The sequence below is a fragment of the Dipodomys spectabilis genome, unplaced genomic scaffold (genome assembly GCF_019054845.1).
Source record: "Dipodomys spectabilis isolate Male_0828 unplaced genomic scaffold, ASM1905484v1 ptg000006l, whole genome shotgun sequence".
NCBI lineage: Eukaryota > Metazoa > Chordata > Mammalia > Rodentia > Heteromyidae > Dipodomys > Dipodomys spectabilis.
Window position 1 is genome coordinate 14796071 of NW_024870683.1, and position 20849 is coordinate 14816919.

General features: G+C 35.2%; 1 protein-coding gene across 2 annotated transcripts in view; it reads left to right on the forward strand.

Annotated features, from left to right (window-relative positions):
* The window catches only part of Smc2 (structural maintenance of chromosomes 2), a 41615-nt gene extending 23227 nt beyond the window's left edge, over window positions 1-18388 (forward strand). For both annotated transcript variants that reach the window (XM_042695548.1, XM_042695556.1), the window contains 9 exons: window positions 498-622; window positions 2251-2444; window positions 3285-3428; window positions 7418-7612; window positions 10506-10706; window positions 12071-12187; window positions 14353-14513; window positions 15308-15455; window positions 16565-18388. In XM_042695548.1, the coding sequence (XP_042551482.1) occupies window positions 498-622; window positions 2251-2444; window positions 3285-3428; window positions 7418-7612; window positions 10506-10706; window positions 12071-12187; window positions 14353-14513; window positions 15308-15455; window positions 16565-16723 (1444 nt within the window). In that variant the 3' untranslated portion in view covers window positions 16724-18388. The remainder of the gene's footprint in view (window positions 1-497; window positions 623-2250; window positions 2445-3284; window positions 3429-7417; window positions 7613-10505; window positions 10707-12070; window positions 12188-14352; window positions 14514-15307; window positions 15456-16564) is intronic.
* Window positions 18389-20849: the final 2461 nt, after the last annotated feature.

Sequence of the window (20849 nt, forward strand, 5' to 3'; positions counted from 1 at the left end):
GCAAAGATCTATTCTATATACTATCTTTCACCATGTTAACTATATCCTTTTCTATGCAGAAACTTCTTACAGAAAGACTATTTTAAGTACAGTGTGGTACTGACAACCAGTTTTCAAAGTCATACTTACCAGGCTAAAGAGCTACACTTTTATATCTTGCTTTACACTTTAACCTAGTCCATTTTATTTTATTTCATTTCATTTTATTGTTGGTCACAGGCCTTGAACTTGGTCTGGGTGCTGTCCCCAAGGTCTTAGCTCAAAGCAAGTACGCTACCACTTGAGCCACAGCATTACTTCCAACCTAGACAAGCATAAGATAATGCAATCCTTTTTCTTGATGACATTGGCATATCAGCATATATATATATATATATATATATATATATATATATATATGTATATGTATATATATGAATACGATCCTCAAGTTTAAATATATGTCTCAAACACATTTATTACAGAGTTTATTATAAATCTATTTATCTTTTTCTAAGATACCACAAACTGAAACAGCAATGGGAGATGAAAGCAGAAGAGGCAGATTTGTTACAAACCAAGCTCCAACAAAGCTCCTATCACAAGCAACAAGAAGAATTAGATGCTCTTAAGAAAACTATTGGTAAGATTGAAGCATTCTGTGCTTATATATTTCTGCTGAACTCCTTTAGCTTACATTTAGAAGACTGTAATAAGACACATTCATTTCTGTAGAGTAATTGCCAGTGTAGTATTTCTGGGTCTTAGGATATGATCGTTTTCATCTTTAATACAGTACCACAATTTTGTCAATTTTTTTACTTATATTCATTTCCACCAGTGAAAGTTCTCATTTCTAGACTAAAAATTTTGCAATCTGATGGTTTTAAAGGTAATACTTTAATTTTAGTTAACTTAATTTGTGTGTCCTTACTACTTGTAATACTGGGATTTTTCTTGTGTGTTTATGGGACTTTTACATATGTGAATTTTTACATATGTGAATTTCATATTTCTTTTGTGTGTATTTTCTTAGTGAGTTTTTCCCCTACTGTTTTTATACTTATTAGTTATAATTTCTTGCAGATTCTATGCACTACAGCTTTTTTTTTGGCTACTTTTCTTCTAACTTCATATTTACCATTTTTTTGTTAAGTAAAGTTTTAATAGTCAATACAATTCAATATATAGCTACCTCCTTAACTTTTGTTAACCTTAAAAAAAAATAGGATTGCCTTGTATACAGTGGCTTTTATTTTGATATTTGCTCTATTTCTCCATCAAAAGGTTTCATGAATGTGCATATATGAACAAAGAACCACTGTGAGCTTTCTGGCACCTAAAATTATGGATAAATACCATGGCCATACTATTGGTTCTCGTTCTAGAAAGCAGTATTGTTAATGCTATAAACTGTGGGACTGAGGGTGCAGATCAATATTAAAGCAGAGCATGTGCTTCCCATACTTGAGGTTCTAGATTCAATCCTAACACTGAAAAAAAAAATTATTCTTATGTTAAACCTTTCTAAAGTATGTAAGTTATAAGTAAAGTTTATCTAATTCATAAGTAAAGTTTATCTAACTCAATTTTATATCATTAGAAATAATTTCACAAATCTTTAGATAATGCGAATATGTTCCTAAGTGTGATTTATGTTTAAAATACACCATTTCTGCCAGGCACCTGTGGCTCACACCTGTACAGGAAGCTGAGATCTGAGGATCATGATTCAAAGCCAGCCCAGGCAGGAAAGTCAATGAGGCTCTCCAATTAACCAGCAAAGAGCCGGAAGTGGTGGTGTGGCTCAAATGGTAGAGCAACAGCCTTGAGCAAAAAGCTAAGGGACAGCGCCCAGGCCCTCAGTTCAAGCCCCAGTACCCGCCCAAAAACAAAACAAAACAAAATACATATATATATGTGTAGAATATTGTTATAAGAATTAAAGTTTTTTTTAAACTCTAGCTTCAAATTTTCTGATCCATTTCTTATGATGAAGTCAGAGACCAGGAGAAACTCCTTAACTTTTTTGCTTAGACTGAGGGACTCTCCCATCTTAACAAACTGACTATATTCCCAGCTAGTGTGTAGGAGGAACATGGACTGGTCCCCAGCAAAACCTGAGACACTTCCTGAAAGTAACTAAAATTTAAATGAACTGGAGTCTTAGCTCAAGTTCAAATCCCCTTACCATCATTCAAAGAGAGATTGAATTTAGCAGCCTTATCTCTAATAGTTAATTTTGTTTCATTCAACTACTTAATAATTTAGAGGAAAGTGAAGAGACCTTAAGAAACACAGAAGAAGTCCAAAAAAAAGCAGAAGAAAAATATGAGATATTGGAGAATAAAATGAAAAATGCAGAAGCTGAAAGAGAAAGAGAATTAAAGGATGCTCAGAAAAATCTGGATTGTGCCAAAACCAAAGCAGATGCATCTAGCAAGAAAATGAAGGAAAAACAACAGGTAATAAATAACTTCTTGAGTTTTAACTGATCCTTTAAAATCAAGAGTAGAAGGTAGACAATCATAAGATAGCCTTGTTTATCAGTACTGCTTAGGAAATCTAAAAGTGAGTTTTGTCTAGGAAATAGGCAACTAATTAAATTCTCATAAAACCCTTTATTGAGCGTCACATGTTGTGAGTACAGGTTGTATTGGCTTGCAGATTTTAGGTCATTAGCTGATGCATGCTGATGAGAGCTTCTAGAATGGGTTATATGGATTGGGAGCTATGACATGTCAGAGATTCACTCAGTTGACATTTTTGTTTCCTAAGAAGTCCTTTTATTGAATTGTGCAAAAACTGAAATGTGAACTTTGTGACTCCAAGAACTAAACCCAGTTTCTAACACTGTTCTTCAGTTTTTTCTGGTTCTACCTTTCTTTACAATTTTTTCCCACTTTAAAATTCCATTATTATAGGTGCACATAATATTTTCAAATGAGTGAAATGTGAAAAAAGAAAAGAAAGAAAACTTTAAATTTGACTTTTTTGCGCATTAAATTTATGCAATAAAACGAATTCATCTGTTACAGAATTTTACATTTTTTCTATATTAACAAAAGCATGAAGTAATTTATGCAGTTAGTTAAATGCATAAAAATTACATATACTGTCTTTTTTAACTTAGGAAAATAAATTTCCATTTCTGGAAATAAAAATAGCTTAAACACATGTAATTTTGGTAACTGAGTGATAACTAAGCTGTGGGATGTACTTGCATAAGAATGTTCATTTTTAGTTCTTGTATATATGTGTTTGCCAGTAGTTAAAAACCTGTGTGAGTACCTTTGTTTCTCTAGGAAGTTGAAGCTATCACTCTAGAGTTAGAAGAGCTAAAGAGAGAACATGCATCTTATAATCAGCACCTTGAAGCTGTAAATGAAGCTATCAAATCCTATGAAGCTCAGATTGAAGTAATGGCAGCAGAGGTAGCTAAAAATAAGGTAAGATTTATCAAATTGGAAAAATTAAAAATGGTCATCTATGGGCTGGGAAGGTGGCTCAGTGGTAGAGCTCTTGCCTTGCATGCCTGAGGCCCTGGGTTCGATTCCTCAGCACCACATAAGCAAAAAGAAAAAAGCCGGAAGTGGCGCTGTGGCTCAAGTGGTAGAGTGCTAGCCTTGAGCTGAAGAGCTGAGGGACAGTGCCCAGGCCCAGAGTTCAGGCCCCACGACCGGACCCAAAAAAAAAAAAAAGGTCATCTATGGGATGGGAAGATGGCTCAGTGGTAGAGCACTTGCCTTGCATGCCTGAGGCCCTGGGTTCGATTCCTCAGCACCACATAAACAAAAAGAAAAAAGCCGGAAGTGGCGCTGTGGCTCAAGTGGTAGAGTGCTATCCTTGAGCTGAAGAGCTGAGGGACAGCGCCCAGGCCCAGAGTTCAGGCCCCACAACTGGACCCCTTCTCCCCCCCCCTTCCCCCCCCCCCCCCCCCCGAAAAAAAAAGGTCATCTATGAGCTCTTCTTCCTCCTCTTCTCTATTTTTCTTCTTTCCTTGGAACCGAACTTGGCACTGGCTAGGCAGGTTCTCTACCAATTAGCCCTGGCTCTTCTGCTTTTGTTTTTAGCTTATTTCTCAAATAGCCTAATAAACTTTTTGCTGGGGCTGGCTTAGAAAGAAAGAAAAAAGGTCATCTGTGAAATGATACATCAAGATAACTGACTTTAGTGCTCTGCCTCTTTTTACTTGTTATGAAAGCAGGGGCCAAAGTTGTAATTACTGATCCAGAAAGAGTTCTAAAATATCATCAAAATAACTATTGTAATCTAAATGTAATTAAAAAACAAAAGCCAGTGTATTTAAACAGGCAGTTTTAAATACATTTATAATATATTTCTAAACCACAATGGAATTTCAGATGTTATGGAGTGATTACTAATGAATAATGAAAATTCTAAATAATACAGGATGACTAGAAAGAATAATAGCTAGCTATCACCCCTAGCTGTCCATGGTACATACATAGACAGAAAAAAATCTGGCAGAGAGCCCTAATCTGCACACAGGGCTGAAAAACAGATACGACTGTAGAAGTCAGAGCCATGGCCATAGGTGGTGAAGTTGATAGGGTGCGAGGAGAGGCTGACCATAATAAAATGCTGAGTAAAAATAAATAAATAAATAAAATAAAATGCTGAGTATGTGTGTAACCTGCTGGGAAATAGATTCCTAAGAATGCTGGCCACTGGATGGTACCCAGACTAGAAACATGTGAAGCTGCTTGCTTCACATATCAGCTGCTAGCCTCTGCACATAAATCTGCCTTTGAGAAAAGCATATCTAGAGGCTGCAAGTAAAACTTTCTCTTAAGAGTATCCCTACAGTAACATGCATTGATGAGGCTTAGTATTGTTGGAGCTGACAGGAAAATGTTCCATTTTCAGAAACAGGGCAGTTAATGGTAGAATTAGCCCTGAAAGGATTTTGTGATAGAATACATTTTGTTTTTTTCTTTATTAGAGGCTGTCCCTCATGAACAGTGATATATATTTTTTTCATCTTAAATTCTGTTTGGCTTCATATTATTGCTTCTCCTATTTTCCTTTTGAAATATTACATTTGTTTCCTGTCATATGATTTTAGAAACCAGTTTTGCAAGTAGTATCTGTCCCCTAAGTTTCATGATAGCTAAATGCATGTGACTTTTAACAAGGGAATTTCGTCCAGTCACATACTTGTAATGAGGAGCATTTTGCCTTTGATCATCTGCATCTGTGCTTTTCTGTTTTCCCCTGTGATGACTAAATTATTTGTAGTACCTTGTTTTTAGAAAGTATGTGTATGACTTATTTTTGGTTATATCTAGGTTTTGCTGTTATTTTAACACATCATTTATTGAACCATTAATGAAATAATTTTAACCACCCCTTTCTAACATTAAGAAATCACAATTTGTCCCAGCTTTGTTTTATTTTGCTGCCTAGATATTCAGCAGCTTTTGTTCACTTTCCTTTCTGCTTTATATAAATCATTTTTTAAAAAATGTTTTATTTCTGACTTACTTGCTCTTAATCTCACTTGTTTTTCATCTCATATGCTCCTCTATCATCAGGCTAGTTCTTCATCAACATTGTGTTATAGAATTTTTAAAAATTAGATAACGTGTTTCCAAATGGAAATGTGAAAATAAAGAGAAATTCAATAACAAACTTTTTCTTTCATCTAAGTACACATAAAATCAAAACATGTAGGTATTTTTATGACGAGAGAATCTTTCTATTAACAGAAAATTATAAAATGAACTTCTTTGTCTTTGAAGGTTCTTCCTTCAGGCTCTACAGTATAAATTATTTTCTTTTGCTGAGTAGATAAGCATAAGTCCTGGGAGAAGAAATTAACTGCTTACTAATTGTGTTGAGATAAACAAGATGGAAATTCCATTCGTAATCAATCTTAGGTGATAAGTTGTTTAAAAGAAAATAGATAAGCAGTCACATGTACACTATAACATCTAATCCTTAGATATGAGAGACTATAAATATTCTTTTGTCAAGAACACTTTTTTTTTTAATAAAACGCATTTGGTGTTAGTAGCATTTTATTCACTTACTGTTTTTCAAGATTTTTGCTGTTAGTGGGAGGATTTTTTTTTTTTTTTTGAGAGAAGGAAACTAGATGAAACAAGTCTTACTATGTAGCTAGACTATATGTAGTTACATATTTCTCACTGTGTATTGAGATTGGAACACTATGTATCACAAGCTGGTTGAAATTGTCCTGCCTCAGCCTCCAGAGAGCTGAGATTACAAACATCAGTCAGCATGCCCTAACATTTCATCAAGGGTTTTATGATACTAAAGTATCTTTGAAATCTAAAATGAACAGTGAGATTTTTATCTTGCTCCTGCAGAGTAATGACACAGTTTAGTTTATAGGAAATTAAATCACTCTAGGAATATTTAAGAACCTAACATGGAATATTGTTGCTCGATATGATCGTTTCCTGTTGAGTCTGTCTAAATTAATACCTAAACTTTTACTGATGCTTTATAATTTCTCAAGGAGATCTGTTCTTCCTTAGAGTCTTTTTGGCAAGTTGACCTACTTAACTCGTTTTTGCCCTTTTTTGTTTTCCCATAACTGAAATATAACTTGAGCTAGTTTTTTTTTCTCGATGCTTTATTTTTTAAAAATTTTTTTGAGTATTTGTTATATCTTTACCAAAAGGATATTTAAGATCTAGGATATTTAATATCTAAACAAGAGTGTTTGGAGGATGCTGATAGCTGACTTAATTCAAACTGTAATTAGCACTAAGGAGCTTAAGTAGCTCAGCCCTGGGAATTAGAACATAGTGAAAAGTCAGGGCAAGAACATTTTTCTCTGTACTAGAGAACATTTTCTTGCAAAAAAAAAAAAAAGATTCATTTTCTTTTCCTCTTCCATTTGTTTGATTCTGTATTATAACCAAATGCTGTGACCCGTTGCCACTGGCAAAATCCAAAGCCTTACATCTATGGAGAGAAAAGGAGCAAAGCCCATTCTCCCATGTCTCTATGCTCTATCCCTGAACTTTGCACTTCCCCAATATGTCCTTTTGAGGTCTATCAGCTTTTCCTTTTATCTATAGGGAATTGTGATTTCTGAAAGGTCTCATGGGTCAGCTTTCTACCACCTCCTTCCACCTAGTTAATTCCTTGTATACTGCATGCAACAAAAAAAACTATTAATTCTAATGTGAACCTCAATCAGATTTTTAAGTAATAATCCAAGTTTGTTCCTACGTAATTCATTAGTTATCTTAATGGATATTTGAAGTATAGAGAGGTCCATGACCATCTGCCTGTAATCTCATTGACATTTTGTTCAGAGGTCTATCTGGTAAACTTGTAGTACAAGGCTTAAGAAAAATACATATCTACTCTTAATTCTATTATGTATTCTCTATTTTTGTTTTAATTTTTTTTGTTTTTTAATTTTGTTTTGTTTTAGGACTTAGTAAATAAAGCTCAAGAAGAGGTGACCAAGCAAAAGGAAGTAATAACTGCACAAGACAATATAATTAAAGCTAAATATGCAGAAGTGGCAAAATATAAGGAGCAAAACAATGATTCTCAGCTTAAAATTAAGGAATTAGACCACAACATCAGCAAACATAAGCGAGAAGCTGAAGATGCTGCTGCAAAGGCATGTTTGTGTTCATTTTTGTCCTTAGTAATCAAATTTCTATTTCTAGGCTGTTGAAAATTTCTAGTAAACCATTCAATGAAAAATGAGGTGTAAGTGGCAAAACAATAGCCCAATGTCATTTTCAGCTAATAGCTTTGTTGACTGCTCACTTTTACCAAACAGCATAAATTTAATTTCAGATGCTTGTTTCTATCAACAAGCTGTATTTAATGTTTAATGGCATTTTATAGAACACAGTTTCTTATTCTGAAATATTAAGAGAACTACCTTATTTCAGATTGTATTTAATGAATTCCAAAAATAATGTACCAGCATAATTTACAAAAGAAAGGAGGAGGCTTGATTGGATTTTAAGTGTCCATGTAAATGTCAGTACTACCAATTTTTGTTACTTTATTGAAAACAGTGTTTAGTGAAACAACTATTTTGAGGTTATCTTGTTTGCATGTGAACATATAACATTTTTAAACATTCTAAAAATATAAAAATTTTAACTTCAAAAAAATCAATAAGAAGATGCAAAAGTTTTCTTGCCCTGTGAATGGACTATACATGTCCATTCAGATTTGCTTGATTAAAATAAATTTTTATGGGTTTATTATAATCTACTTTCTTGTATTAGTATTGAGTTCCTATTAGCCTAGTAGGTGGTAGTGGCAGTCACTGAGTTATTAGCAATACCATTGAATACTTTGGTAATTGAAAATGATATTGGTGTCTCTTTAGGCTTTTTTTGATATTAAGGGAATAGACATCGGTGAGTGTAGCTGTTAAAAACTCAAGGATTCTTTGACAGATACTTCTGAAGACCTAATGTATAAATGTGACTAGACATAAAGGTTATTAGACCAGATACTGAAAACATAAGAATATGTAACATGAATAACTAGTATATGTCTGAGACAAGCAGAAATGGTCAGATAAGTTGATGTTAAGTGAAATGAACCCCAAGATAAGGACTCAAATCTTTTTTCTTTCTTGCTATTGTTTCTAACATATTTATAAGATATTTCTTTGTTGCTTTGTATATCCCTCCCCCATGGTATAACTCCTGTTTTCACTGTATTTGCTTTTGGTATAATTTGTGGAGGAGAAGGAAAAAAACAAATTGGTTTAAATAGGGATACAGTTGGACCCATTGCAACAATGAGATGTACAAGAAAATGAACTTTACAACTTTGGCGTGCGGGGTGTAGGGTTAGAAGGGGGATGCCAGGGCGGGGAGGAGGGGAATATGGGAAGGGGAAACAAAGAGGAGGCAACAATGCTTGATAAGAAATGCACTGATTACCTTGCCTTCTAATTGTAACCCCTCTGTATGGTATTTTCACAATCAAAAAAAAAAAAAAATAGGTAACATGTATACACAGTTCCTTAATAGAATTTACAAGTCAGCAAGGAAGATTAGATTACAAATTACAAAAGATTATTGTACTTTGGGTAAATATAAAATAAGACCATAACCATTGAATGAGTAGTTATAGACAGATTAGTAAGGACTGAATATTTGTAGTCAGATTAACTCTTTAACAGTTTCTGTAGAAGCAAGGTTTCAGCACTATAAATCTAAATATTTTCAATTGTATTATAGGAAAACATAATACCTTGCCTTGACACATGGATATAGGAATGGGAAAGAGCCAACATCCAGGCAGGTTTTTCTCTTAAATTATAATTCTGAGAAACTTATTAGTGTTAGGCTTCTAATATTTTAATAAATTGGCGGCTAAATTTTCCTAAGCAACTTTAGCTTTTCACAAGTTGCTTTTTAAAGCATTAAATCTAGTAAAATTAGAAGGAACTTTATCTTTTTCTCCTGTCTTAATGGGCATGTTTTATACAGGTCAAGCAACACTAATCTGGAAATGTTCCAAAGTCCAAAACTTTTTGAGTTGTTAACATGATGCCATAATGGAAAATTTCTGACATTACATAACAGTTCATAGTCAAAATGAGGTTGCAAAAAACATGGCATTACTGTCAGGTTATGTGTATAATAAAGTACATATGTGACATAAGTGAACTTTGTATTTAGACTTGGCTCTCTTCCCCAAATACCTTATGTGTCTGTCAGCATTCTAAAGGTCAATGGGCATATCTGACCCCGAGCATTTTAGAATAAGGGACACTCAACCTGTACTACATACAATGTTTCTGTGAGTTCGCTCCTTTTCTGCTAAATAGTGGGAAAATCTTTTTCTCTACAGTGTTTTCTCTTGAGCCAGGTAAAAATGTCCATCCTAGGACTAGAGATGAGGCTTAAACTGTAGAGTATACTATACTGAAATCAGGATCTCAAGCTTAGTAGGCAAGGGCTGTACAACTTGAGCCATACCTCCATCCCCTGTTTGCATTGATTTTTTTTTTGGTCAGTTTGGGGCTTGAACTCGGCCTGGGGCACTGTCCCTCAGCTCTTCAGCTCAATGCAAGTGTTCTACCACTTGAGCCACAGTACCACTTCCAGTTTTCTAGTGGTTTATTGGAGATCAGAGTCTCATGGACTTTCCTGCCCGGTTTGGCTTTGAACTGCTATCCTCAGATCTCAGCATCCTGAGTAGTTAGGATTAAAGGTGTGAGCCACTGGCGCCCGGTATGCATTGATTATTTTTCCAGGCCAGTTTATATTGCAGTCTTGGTACTTGTGCTTCCCCGTGTTAGTGGTATGAGTGGCACATGCCACTCTTCTGAACTTCTGTGGCTGGGCTGGCTTCTTAACTATGATCCTCCAATCTCTGCCTCCCAAAAAGCTATAATTACAGACTTGAATCACCATCCTTAATTCATTGTAGTATTTTTTTTACCCCAAATATTTTATTTAAAGTAACTAAATATTGAAGAATGCATTTGTAAATAATTATTTATAAACACTCTTATTTTCATATGTGGCTAGGTATCCAAAATGTTGAAAGATTATGACTGGATTAATTCAGAGAAACACCTGTTTGGCCAATCCAATAGTGCCTATGATTTCAAAACTAACAACCCCAAAGAAGCTGGTCAGCGACTTCAGAAGTTACAAGACATGAAAGAGAAACTAGGAAGAAATGTCAACATGAGAGCTATGAATGTACTAACAGAAGCTGAAGAACGGGTAAGTCTGTTCTAAGATCACTTAGCCATATGGCTATATGTGATACCTATATTACATACAACCTGTTTGCTAATTTCCTAGGTTCTTGGTTTCTAGTTCCCTTTTCTATTTCTTCTTTGTTTTTTTTTTTTCGTATTCTTTTATTTTTTTATTCTATTGCACCTTCATTGATGGTTCCATAATTTTTTTTTTTAATTTAATTTTATTTGTGAACATACTGTACAGAGGAGTTACAGTTACATGGGCAGGATAATGTGTACATTTCTTACCAAGCATTGCAGCCTCCTCCTGGTTCCATAAATTTTGATTTTTGCCATAAACATGTTCTGTTTTCTGATTCTTGATATAAATAAAAACCACTTTACAGATCCTATTAATTTCTCAGTCTGTCATTTCTTTTAGTTTTCTTAAAAAGCCTTGAAAAATAGGTGTTTTGCTGTCTCCCTCTTTACAAATCACTCTGTTAACTATTGTCTTTGACAAAGGATAAAGATCTCTTAGTATTGTCTGATTATTTCAAGGGATTTTCCTCTAAAATTCTGTTCCAAGCAATTAAATTTTCCCAATACACATAGATGATATGCTTCTATCATAATTTGGTTTACAGAAGTATTAATTACTTTTGTTTCACTGTTACGAAAATGCCTGACAATAAACTAAAAGAGGAAAGACTTATTTTGGTTCATGATTTCAGAGCCCATGATGAGAAGGAAGAAATTCTAGATGGCAAGAACATGTGCAGAGAGCAACAGATTGAGGGCCAGGACAAGATACAGCCTCTAGGGACATACCCTCTAACCTACTACCTCCAGCTTAGGGCCCTCCTAAAGGTTCCAAAACAACCCAAGTTAGTACCACCAATTGAAAACCAAGTATACAGCACTTGTGCCTCTCAGACACACTTGTTTCAAAGCATAACATTATATTTCTTGACACATTGTATTTTAGTAATAGAATTAATTGTATGTATCAAGTTAAGAATAATGAGCCAGGCACAGTGGCTCAAGTCCTGGCCACTTGTGAGGCAAAGATTGGAAGATCATGGGTCAAGGCCAACCCTAGCACAAAAATTAATAAAACTCCTCAACCATTGTCTTGGCAGAGTAGTATGTGCTCATTATCCAGGGAAGCATAAGATAATCTCAGCCTAGGCCAGCCCAAGCATGAAGTGAGACCCTGCTTTGAAAATAACCATGCAAAGGGAGATTGATGCTCAAGAGGTAGAGCATCTGCCTCACAATACTTTGCCCTCAGTACAATCCCCAATACTGCCTAAAAAAAAACAATAAGGAAACCTGGCTAAATTATAAAGTGTAGAGGAAATTTTATATTTTTCTTATAAAAGATAACTTTTTATTTCACAGTATAATGACTTAATGAAAAAGAAGAGAATTGTAGAAAATGACAAATCCAAAATCCTTGCCACTATAGAAGACCTTGACCAGAAGAAAAACCAAGCTCTAAATATTGCTTGGCAAAAGGTATTTGAAGTCCTAAATATTTTCCTTTATTTTGACAAAAACAATGATGAAGAATATCAACATTGGGTTTTGCTATGATGGCTGATTTGTGTTTCAGTAATCTATGTTCGCACCTAATGCAAATCACAAAAACTTTATTTGCCTTTTTTTTTGGAAATTTACAACTGGTTTTGCAAAGGTAAGTTTATGTCCGTTGTTTATCAGGACTGTTACTCACATTCCTTTTCATAAGACTAGGCTTTTACATTTGGGAGAAAGCAATATCTACTATACTTAGTCTTTGCCTGAAACCAGAAGGTAAGTTTTATATGCTGGTATTAGCTATTTATTGGAAACCCAAAATCCTTTTGAAGAATTCTGTTTCACCAAATATATATTTGGAGCCTAGGTCAAGAATCAATTGACTTGTAGATGTGTGGATTTATTTTTGGGTTCTCTCTTCCTTTGGTCTGTTTATTTTTTTTTTTCTTCTAATGCTAACAGGATTTGAACTCAGGGTTTTGCACCTACTACGCAGGTGCTCTACCATTTGAGCCGCCATGCACTCCTAGCCTTTTATGCTCTGGTTATTTTTGAGGTAGGCTCTTGCTTTTTGCCTACGTCCAGCTAGGATTATAATCTTCCTTTTATCGTGGTGCACACCAGCACAGCCAGTTTTTTGGGGTTTTTTTTGGCGGGGGGGGTCTAGTCGTGGGGCCTGAACTCTCGGCCTGGACGCTGTCCCTCAGCTCTTCAGCTCAGAGCTAGCGCTCTACCACTTGAGCCACAATACCACTTCCGGTTTTTTTTCTTTTTGCTTATGTGGTGCTGAGGAATAGAACCCAGGGCCTCAGGCATGCAAGGCAAGCGCCCTACCACTGAGCCACCTTCCCAGCCCCAACACAGCCAGTTTTTTGACATTCAAAGCATCTTGCCTTCATTAGGATTACAGCTATGAGCCACCAGTGGCCAGCTTGTGTATCTCTTTTTTAAGCCATAGCACCATACTGATTGAATTGTAACTGTATATTTGAAGGCAGGTAATGTGCCTTGAGTTTTGTTCTTTTTGCTTAGTATTGCTTTTGATATTTGGGGTCTATATAGTTTCAGAACTTTTTTTCTATTTTTGTGAGGAATGGCATTGGTAATTTTGATAAGAATTATGCTGTATATGTTATATGCCCTTTTTTGTCTTTCTTCTGCCTTCCTGACTCACTCAGACTTTTAATACTGTACTAATTGAGGCATCTTTCTCCTGTTCCTGAGGTTAGAGAGAACAGTTTCAGTTTTTCTACATGTTAGCTGTAATTTGTCCTACCTAAACTTTATTGTTTTAAAGTATTCTCCTTTTTGTACCTAGTTTTTGAAGTTTCTACTTTTAATGGAGTGTTGAAATCCACCAAATACTTTTCTTCATTGGTTGAGACCTCAAATTTACTGCCAGATTCCCTGATTATTAGTCACATCTTTGAAAACAAGTGCTAAATTCTAAAAACATTGATCAACTGTATACCTACAAAAATTATCTCATAACAAGCTAGGATTTTTGGCCCAAATTCTCTGTTTTCTTCCATGACAAGAAAGGAACATGAAACACACACAAAGCCTTTTTTGATATCCAAAATGCCTTCCTGGCCCTCAGCCCCTTATCATTTTTGGCTAAGACATAAGGAAATAGCTCTTTAATGTCTTGAACAAGTCTTGCCTTTGACTTTGTGCCTCCTTTTCTCCTGGAACTACTTAGCATTCACCTGGTAACTATCAGGACATCTCGCGTTATTTATTAATCAACAGAAAAAGTGTTTTCTAGGGAACTTTTATATCATAAAAAATTCTCCATTTATTTGCATCTCTCTTTGTATTCTGCTATGTGATATTCTGCTGTATATTTTATAACAGCATGAAAATTTGGAGATACAAGTAGAAAGGCAGCCTTTAGTCCCGCATGGAAGTTAGACGTGCCTCAGTAAATAATTTCTTCATAGACCCAACTGGTAAATACTTGTGGCTTTACAAATTTCCAAGTCACAGTTGTAGTTTCACTAGCATCAGCAACAAACAAAAAAATGGCCTAGCCATATTTGTTACATAAATCATTGCAGTATACCTTTTGAACTATGTGTATATATACCAACATTTGCTTGTTCTTGGAAAGTATTCTAGTGTTCTCATGTGACTTTCTCCAGGTTAACAAGGACTTTGGATCTATTTTTTCTACTCTTTTGCCTGGTGCCAATGCTATGCTTGCACCACCAGAAGGGCTTACTGTTTTAGATGGTCTGGAGTTCAAAGTTGCCTTAGGAAATACTTGGAAAGAAAACCTAACTGAGCTTAGTGGTGGTCAGAGGTGAGTAATCTCTTCACAATATTACAATTGCTCCTTTTATTATTGTCTATCATTGTATTACTTCATAATTCTTCTGTTTTGCATAGCCTCATTACCTTGATGTGTAGAAGTTAAGTAGCCTAATATGTAAGCCTAAATTTTGATTGGCACATTTGATTAAATTCACTTCCAACAAAGGAAAAATAAGTATAAGTAGCTAGAAAATTAGACTAAATATGTGTAAAACAATTTTTCAGATATTGGGAAATGAGTAAGTAGTTCAGGACTACAATAACCTGAAAGAGGTACAGAAGTAGTGAACCCTGTGTTTACCCAGGCTTTCTTTCTTCCTAGTGGCAATCTCTGGATACCAGAAACAGGGAGAGACACCCAGATAGAATCAGTAGTCTCATGAAGGTAGAGATGTAAGTTATTACAAGATGTAAGATGCAGCTTTCAGATCTGCATTGTCCCTTAGAAGAATAGAGTCTGTTTCAGGTAGACCACAAGAAACTTAACAATAGGCCTTGAGTTCAGGCTGACGGGGCTGATCTGTACATTATTTGATAATCTACCAGAAACTGGTCAAGTTTACAAGATTTTTCTGAAGAGCAAGTACCAAGCATATGATAATGTTAAAATACTATATGAAAATAGTCTGTATGTGAAGAGTGATCTAAAATGTAAGAGTTTTTTAATATGACTATCTTTTACATAAATATGCAACATTTATCATAATGGCATTGTACCTCTGATTCAACATATTTGTTTTTTTAAAAAAATGGCAAAATTTTCTTCCACCAATTTTTTCTTAGGTCATTAGTGGCTTTGTCATTAATATTGTCCATGCTGCTCTTCAAACCTGCTCCAATTTATATCTTGGATGAAGTAGATGCAGCCTTGGATCTTTCTCATACCCAAAATATTGGGCAGATGCTGCGTACTCACTTCACACATTCTCAGGTAAGCCCCAGAAAAAGATGTCTCACTATAGGTTTAAGTAAGGTACTTACTCTTCTAAATTCTTTAGTAATAATTAATGTTAGTAAGCTATCTAAAATTGAGCTGGGGATGTAGTTCAGTGGTAGAGTGCTTCACAAATACATAGAAGGCCCTGATTTCGATATCCAGCACAAATTAGGTAGATAGGGAGGTAGGCAGGCAGACAGGCAGATACATAGGCAAGCAGATAGGTAGGTAAGAGAAGATGATGATAAAATTATCATTAAAAGATTATAATAGAATTGATTGAAGAGGACTTATTTTCAATGAGAAAAAAAGATTCAATCTCCCTTCAAAGAAAGAGCTAAATATTAAAACTGTTGGTTGTAGCATGAAGGAGAATCCAATTTAGAAGTGATAAGTGTTAATGTGATTGCTTTCTCTAACTAGCTGCCATAAGGATACACAATCAAAACAAAACTGTTCTACGAATATACTTATGTATTAGAAAATCATGTAGTACCCAGTGGAGAAACTTGCATTTCTTTGGACTACAGGTAGATAAAAGCCTCTTGAAGCCATTGTCAGATTCGTTTTTATTGTGCTGTTGCTGTAGGCCTTGTACTGTCAAATATGGTTGCATAAATTATGTATTATATAATGCTGAGGACTCCACAGGTAATAGTTCTTATAAATTATGCATTCATTCAGGCTTGGGTGGGTACAAAAAACTGAAGTGTTGCCTTAGTTTTATAAAGGTTCTGTTAGGGTAGGGGGTAGTGCTATAAGAACTTGTAGTCTTTGATTTTATGAAAATATCTCAAAGAAAAATATTTCACTAAGGCAGTTAGAGCTAGCAATAAAACAGTATATTTGCTACATAAGACAGAGTAAGCACTCAGACACCAGAAAATAGTATACCTGAGTAATGAAACGCTTGGGTCAAATGAAAATTTTCTGAAAAGAAAGAAAGCTATCATTCTTTTTGATGCCTAATGTCAAAACCGTTACTTGGCATTTGAGTATGTGTGTATCCTTGCTGCCAGATATTTAAAAAAATAAAGTCAGTTTCTTGAGTGAACTTCCTCAAGAACATGATTTTCATACTGTTTTTTTAATTTTTCCTTAAGTTCATTGTGGTGTCCTTAAAGGAAGGCATGTTCAACAATGCAAATGTTCTCTTCAAAACCAAGTTTGTGGATGGTGTTTCTACAGTAGCCAGATTTACTCAAAGTCAAAATGGAAAGATTCCAAAGGAAGCAAAATCCAAGACAAAGGAACCCAAGTGAGCACATGGTGGAAGTAGAAACTTACCCTTCACCTCAGCCTGTGTTTATACATAGTCTGTCAAAACCTTGGGGTCTGATTTGTTTGTATGGTATCTATGTTATTTTGTTACTTAACTCATGTTTTGTCTTCCTTTGTTATCACTTGTAAATGAGTATGGGTTTTTCTGTCTTAATTAGTGTGTAACTATGGTCTAATTATTGTGGTTGTGATTTTATCTGTATCATTAATTTTTTATGCAAATCTTTTTACATATTAGGGAGCTTGAGATTATCTAAGGTTAGTAGCAAATTCTGCATGTAAAAACAAAATATAGAGAGAAGAAATTAAACTATAGTATAAATACAGCTGATAGCTTTTAATTTGTTCATTTGTAAGATAACATTAAGGTGTTTTCTGTTGCTAATAAAATTACTTAGGTAAAGAAATATAAAGCAAATAGTAGCAGGACCAACAAAGGGAACACAAAAGAAGGCTATTAGGCATGTACGGAGTGATTTGAAGCTAGTGCTTTGAGGACACAAAATCTGATCCAAAGATAGGAAATAAACCTTGAAAAGACTTCTCATTTTAATAGTGGAATATCATGTTTCTATATGCATAAGAATTGATGTCTGAAACCTTGACTGTTTGGGTTTTTTGTAAACTTTGAGAGTTTTAATAGAAGATTGAGAGGAAGTGTATTGCCTGGTGCTTTCTTTGTTTTATCTGAAGTCCCTAATATTTTAAAGATTTTTGCCAGCTTTTTTATAATCTAATCAATAACCTACTGATATGGATGTTTGAAAATGTCAGACCCAAAAAACTAAATCAAATTGAGCCTGATAAATATGTAAATAAATAGATCCTTCTGCTCTATCCAAATAACTCAGAAGCCTGATTTTCATAATTCCTAGTGCCTTCTGTTTTCCAGTTCCAAGAGAAGAAATTCCTTTTGAATTTGAAAGATAGAGAGACCAAACACCCTATGAATACTATTTACCTTTCTTGTCTCTGTATCCATTGCTTCAGCAGTGCCTCTGATGTGATCTGATCTAATGTTGCTATTTGTGTTCCATATCCTTTCCTTTGAACTTTAGTCTTAGTCCTTGGTGTTATTACTGTTTTCCCCCTGGTCCTTGCTCATATTTCCTGCCACTGAGCTTAACATTTCTCATTCTTCATTTTCTTTACATATCTAAGATGTTATATAGAGCACCCAAGCCATTGATATTACAAGAAAAATTAGGAAGGACTTGATCTGGAACTCATCTTTCAGTTGTGGTAGGGGACGTAGACAAAGCTGTAAATGCTGAGTTACAGAAGTTTAATACTACAGATAACTGACTTGCAGAGTTTTTTTTTTTTCCAAAAGTATTGAAATTATTTACCAAAACACTTGTATGTGATCTGTTCACAATATCACTGATACAGTATTCCAGTTTGATCACAAACTCATTGGAACTACCTGTTGATTTTAGTATTTTCAATTAAACAATTATAAAATATGGTACTTAGTGTTTCAGCCTGCATTTTTTTTAAGTTACAAGATTAAATGTTTTCCCATATATACTATTTCCTTTCTTTCCTAGTTTTCTGCTTGTATATTTGCCTAATCTTTGTCTTATGTATAATTTTGCTCTTCAGGAAAAATTTTCACGCATATAATAAATTTTTATTTTATTTTATTTTATTTTATTTGAAAACATACTGTACAGAGGGGTTACAATTACATGGGCAGGATAATGCATACATTTCTTACCAAGCATTGCAGCCTCCTCCTTTGTTTACCCTTCACCTCCCTTCTCAGCCTCCCCCCTCCCCTCCCCCAATCATACTCCCCCTCCCTCCCCCCCACCGACATTGTAAAGCTGGTTTTGACATGACATTTTGTACTTCTCATTGTTGCAACAGGTCCACCTGAATCCTTAAACGACTTGTTTGTCCCCGTCTCCTCCACATGTTATACTGACATCAAATATAGTGAAAGAGGGGGTTACACTGTGGGGGAGGGATAAATTTTTGTTAATTATGTTGTTCTGTGATTAGAAGGAAGATTTTAAGGGAAATGGAGACATTTATTTCACACATCTGTAAAACTATGGGTTAACTAACATCAAATACTACATATTATCCTGTTATCATTCAAAGGTGACTGTTTTGTTTGCTGTGGTTTCACCTCTGCTTCTTATTGTTAGACAAGAAGCTCACTTTTTTTTTATTGTAAAGATGATATACAGAAGGGCTACAGCCACATAATAAGGAAATGAGTACAGTTCTTGTTGAACACTGTTACCCAGTCCCTTGTTTTCTCCCGCTTTCCCTCCCTCACCCCAACTTAGTGTCTTATGAGTATCATTGTTGCATTGGTTCACCCTTTGTCCTTTGTAGTATATGTCCAGGATAGTCCTAGCGGAGGATCACAATAGCTCAATAGCTATGTACATATGACCTTATAAATTGATGCTAATTGAAATGAACTACAAGATATGGAAACAAGGTATTTTTTTTTTAAGTGTACTGTACACAGTTATTTCTTTTTGCTTTTTCCCCTCTTTGGTTTACTCCCTGTTGTCACAGAAATCATGAGTCAAAGAAACTGTAACTCATAAGTCAAACCCAGCTCTTTTTTGCTTTAATTTTTTTTCCCAAATATGATCTCAGTTTTGCCTCAGACCATAGTCCTATCTACTTCCTTTGCTATAGCTAGAATTACAGTCTCGTACTACCTTACCTAGAATATTTACTATGGTGGGTTTTGCTAACTTTTTGCCCAGATTAGCCTCAAGTTGTATTCTCCCAACCTCCACCTTCCAAGTAGGTGGGAATACAGGCATGAGCCACCACACCTGGCCCACTGTACATATTTTAATACATAATCTTCATAATAACCCAGTATTACAAATACTATTGTCACCAGCATTATATGATTGAGGAAACTGAATTAAGCAGAGAAGTTAAAAAACTTGTGCACAGTGGTAATACTTAGTGACTGGTAGAGCCGATTTCAGGTTCTCTAGGCTCACCAAATCAGATGTGCCTAACAACAATCTGTTTTAAGATAAAATTGGTACATCAAGAATTAAGCCCATGTTCCCTCTTAGTGAGCCCAAGGCTCCCATGTGATCTACCACTGACTCATGCCTCCTTAAAATCCCACCAATGACTACAAGAGAGGGGGGATCTTTAAATCTCATGAAAACAGCAGGAAGAGGAACCAAGTTACCAGAAATAATTATCAAGTCACCTGAACACCTGGTGTCAGAAAGATTCCATCACTCATATCCCTATTACTAGCACAATAGACATTTAAAGGCATCTCTTGCCCAATGGTGTTTTATTTATCATCAGTGAGCAAATGGTGCTACCTGCTGAGGAGTGTCTAGAATGGAAATGGTGTTCACAGCTGGTAGGGGAAGATAAAGAGATTGAGCTCAGGCTGATATTAGTAGTGGCTGTAATTTGTCTCTGGGTAGCCTTACAAGAATCCTGTAAGAGTTCCCAAATTGTATGTAGATTTGGTTGTTACAAGGTGTGGATTTAATCAAAGGACTTTTGGCTCCAATTGTTGGCCTTCAACAGTCGACTATTCAAGAGTCTGGTGTAGCTGCCAAAAGCCACTTCTCTCAAGATTGCATTCCATCTAATTTGCCCAAGAATGCACACATCCATTGAGTGATCAATAAAAGTTCATAAAGGCCAGGCCATCTTAACCCAGAACAACTTCACAGAAGTATTTTAGTTCCAGAGCAAACTTTGTAATAGGCTGAGACTACCTTTGGTCCTTCATCATAGCTTGCCTTTTTGCCTCTACTCAATCTTGTTTTGTTGTCCTCTCTTTACGGAGATGTTCCCTAAGGCAATTCTAATAATCATTTAACAAACTCAGTACTAAGAGTCAGCTTCTGGAGGAATCCAACTTATGAAATATGGCAAAGTTAACATTTTTTACCTCTTTCCTATTTTAGTGTCTTCATTTGAAATTGTTCTTTGCATAATTCCTCTTGTCATTGTATTCTCTAGAACAGAGAAACATTGAGAACAGAAAGGTATCAGTGGCCATGATCAGTGTCACACTACTGAGCTGCTTGAATGTTTTCAGTAGTATCCAATAAAGCATAGTCTTTATGTTTACTTACAATGTCTTCT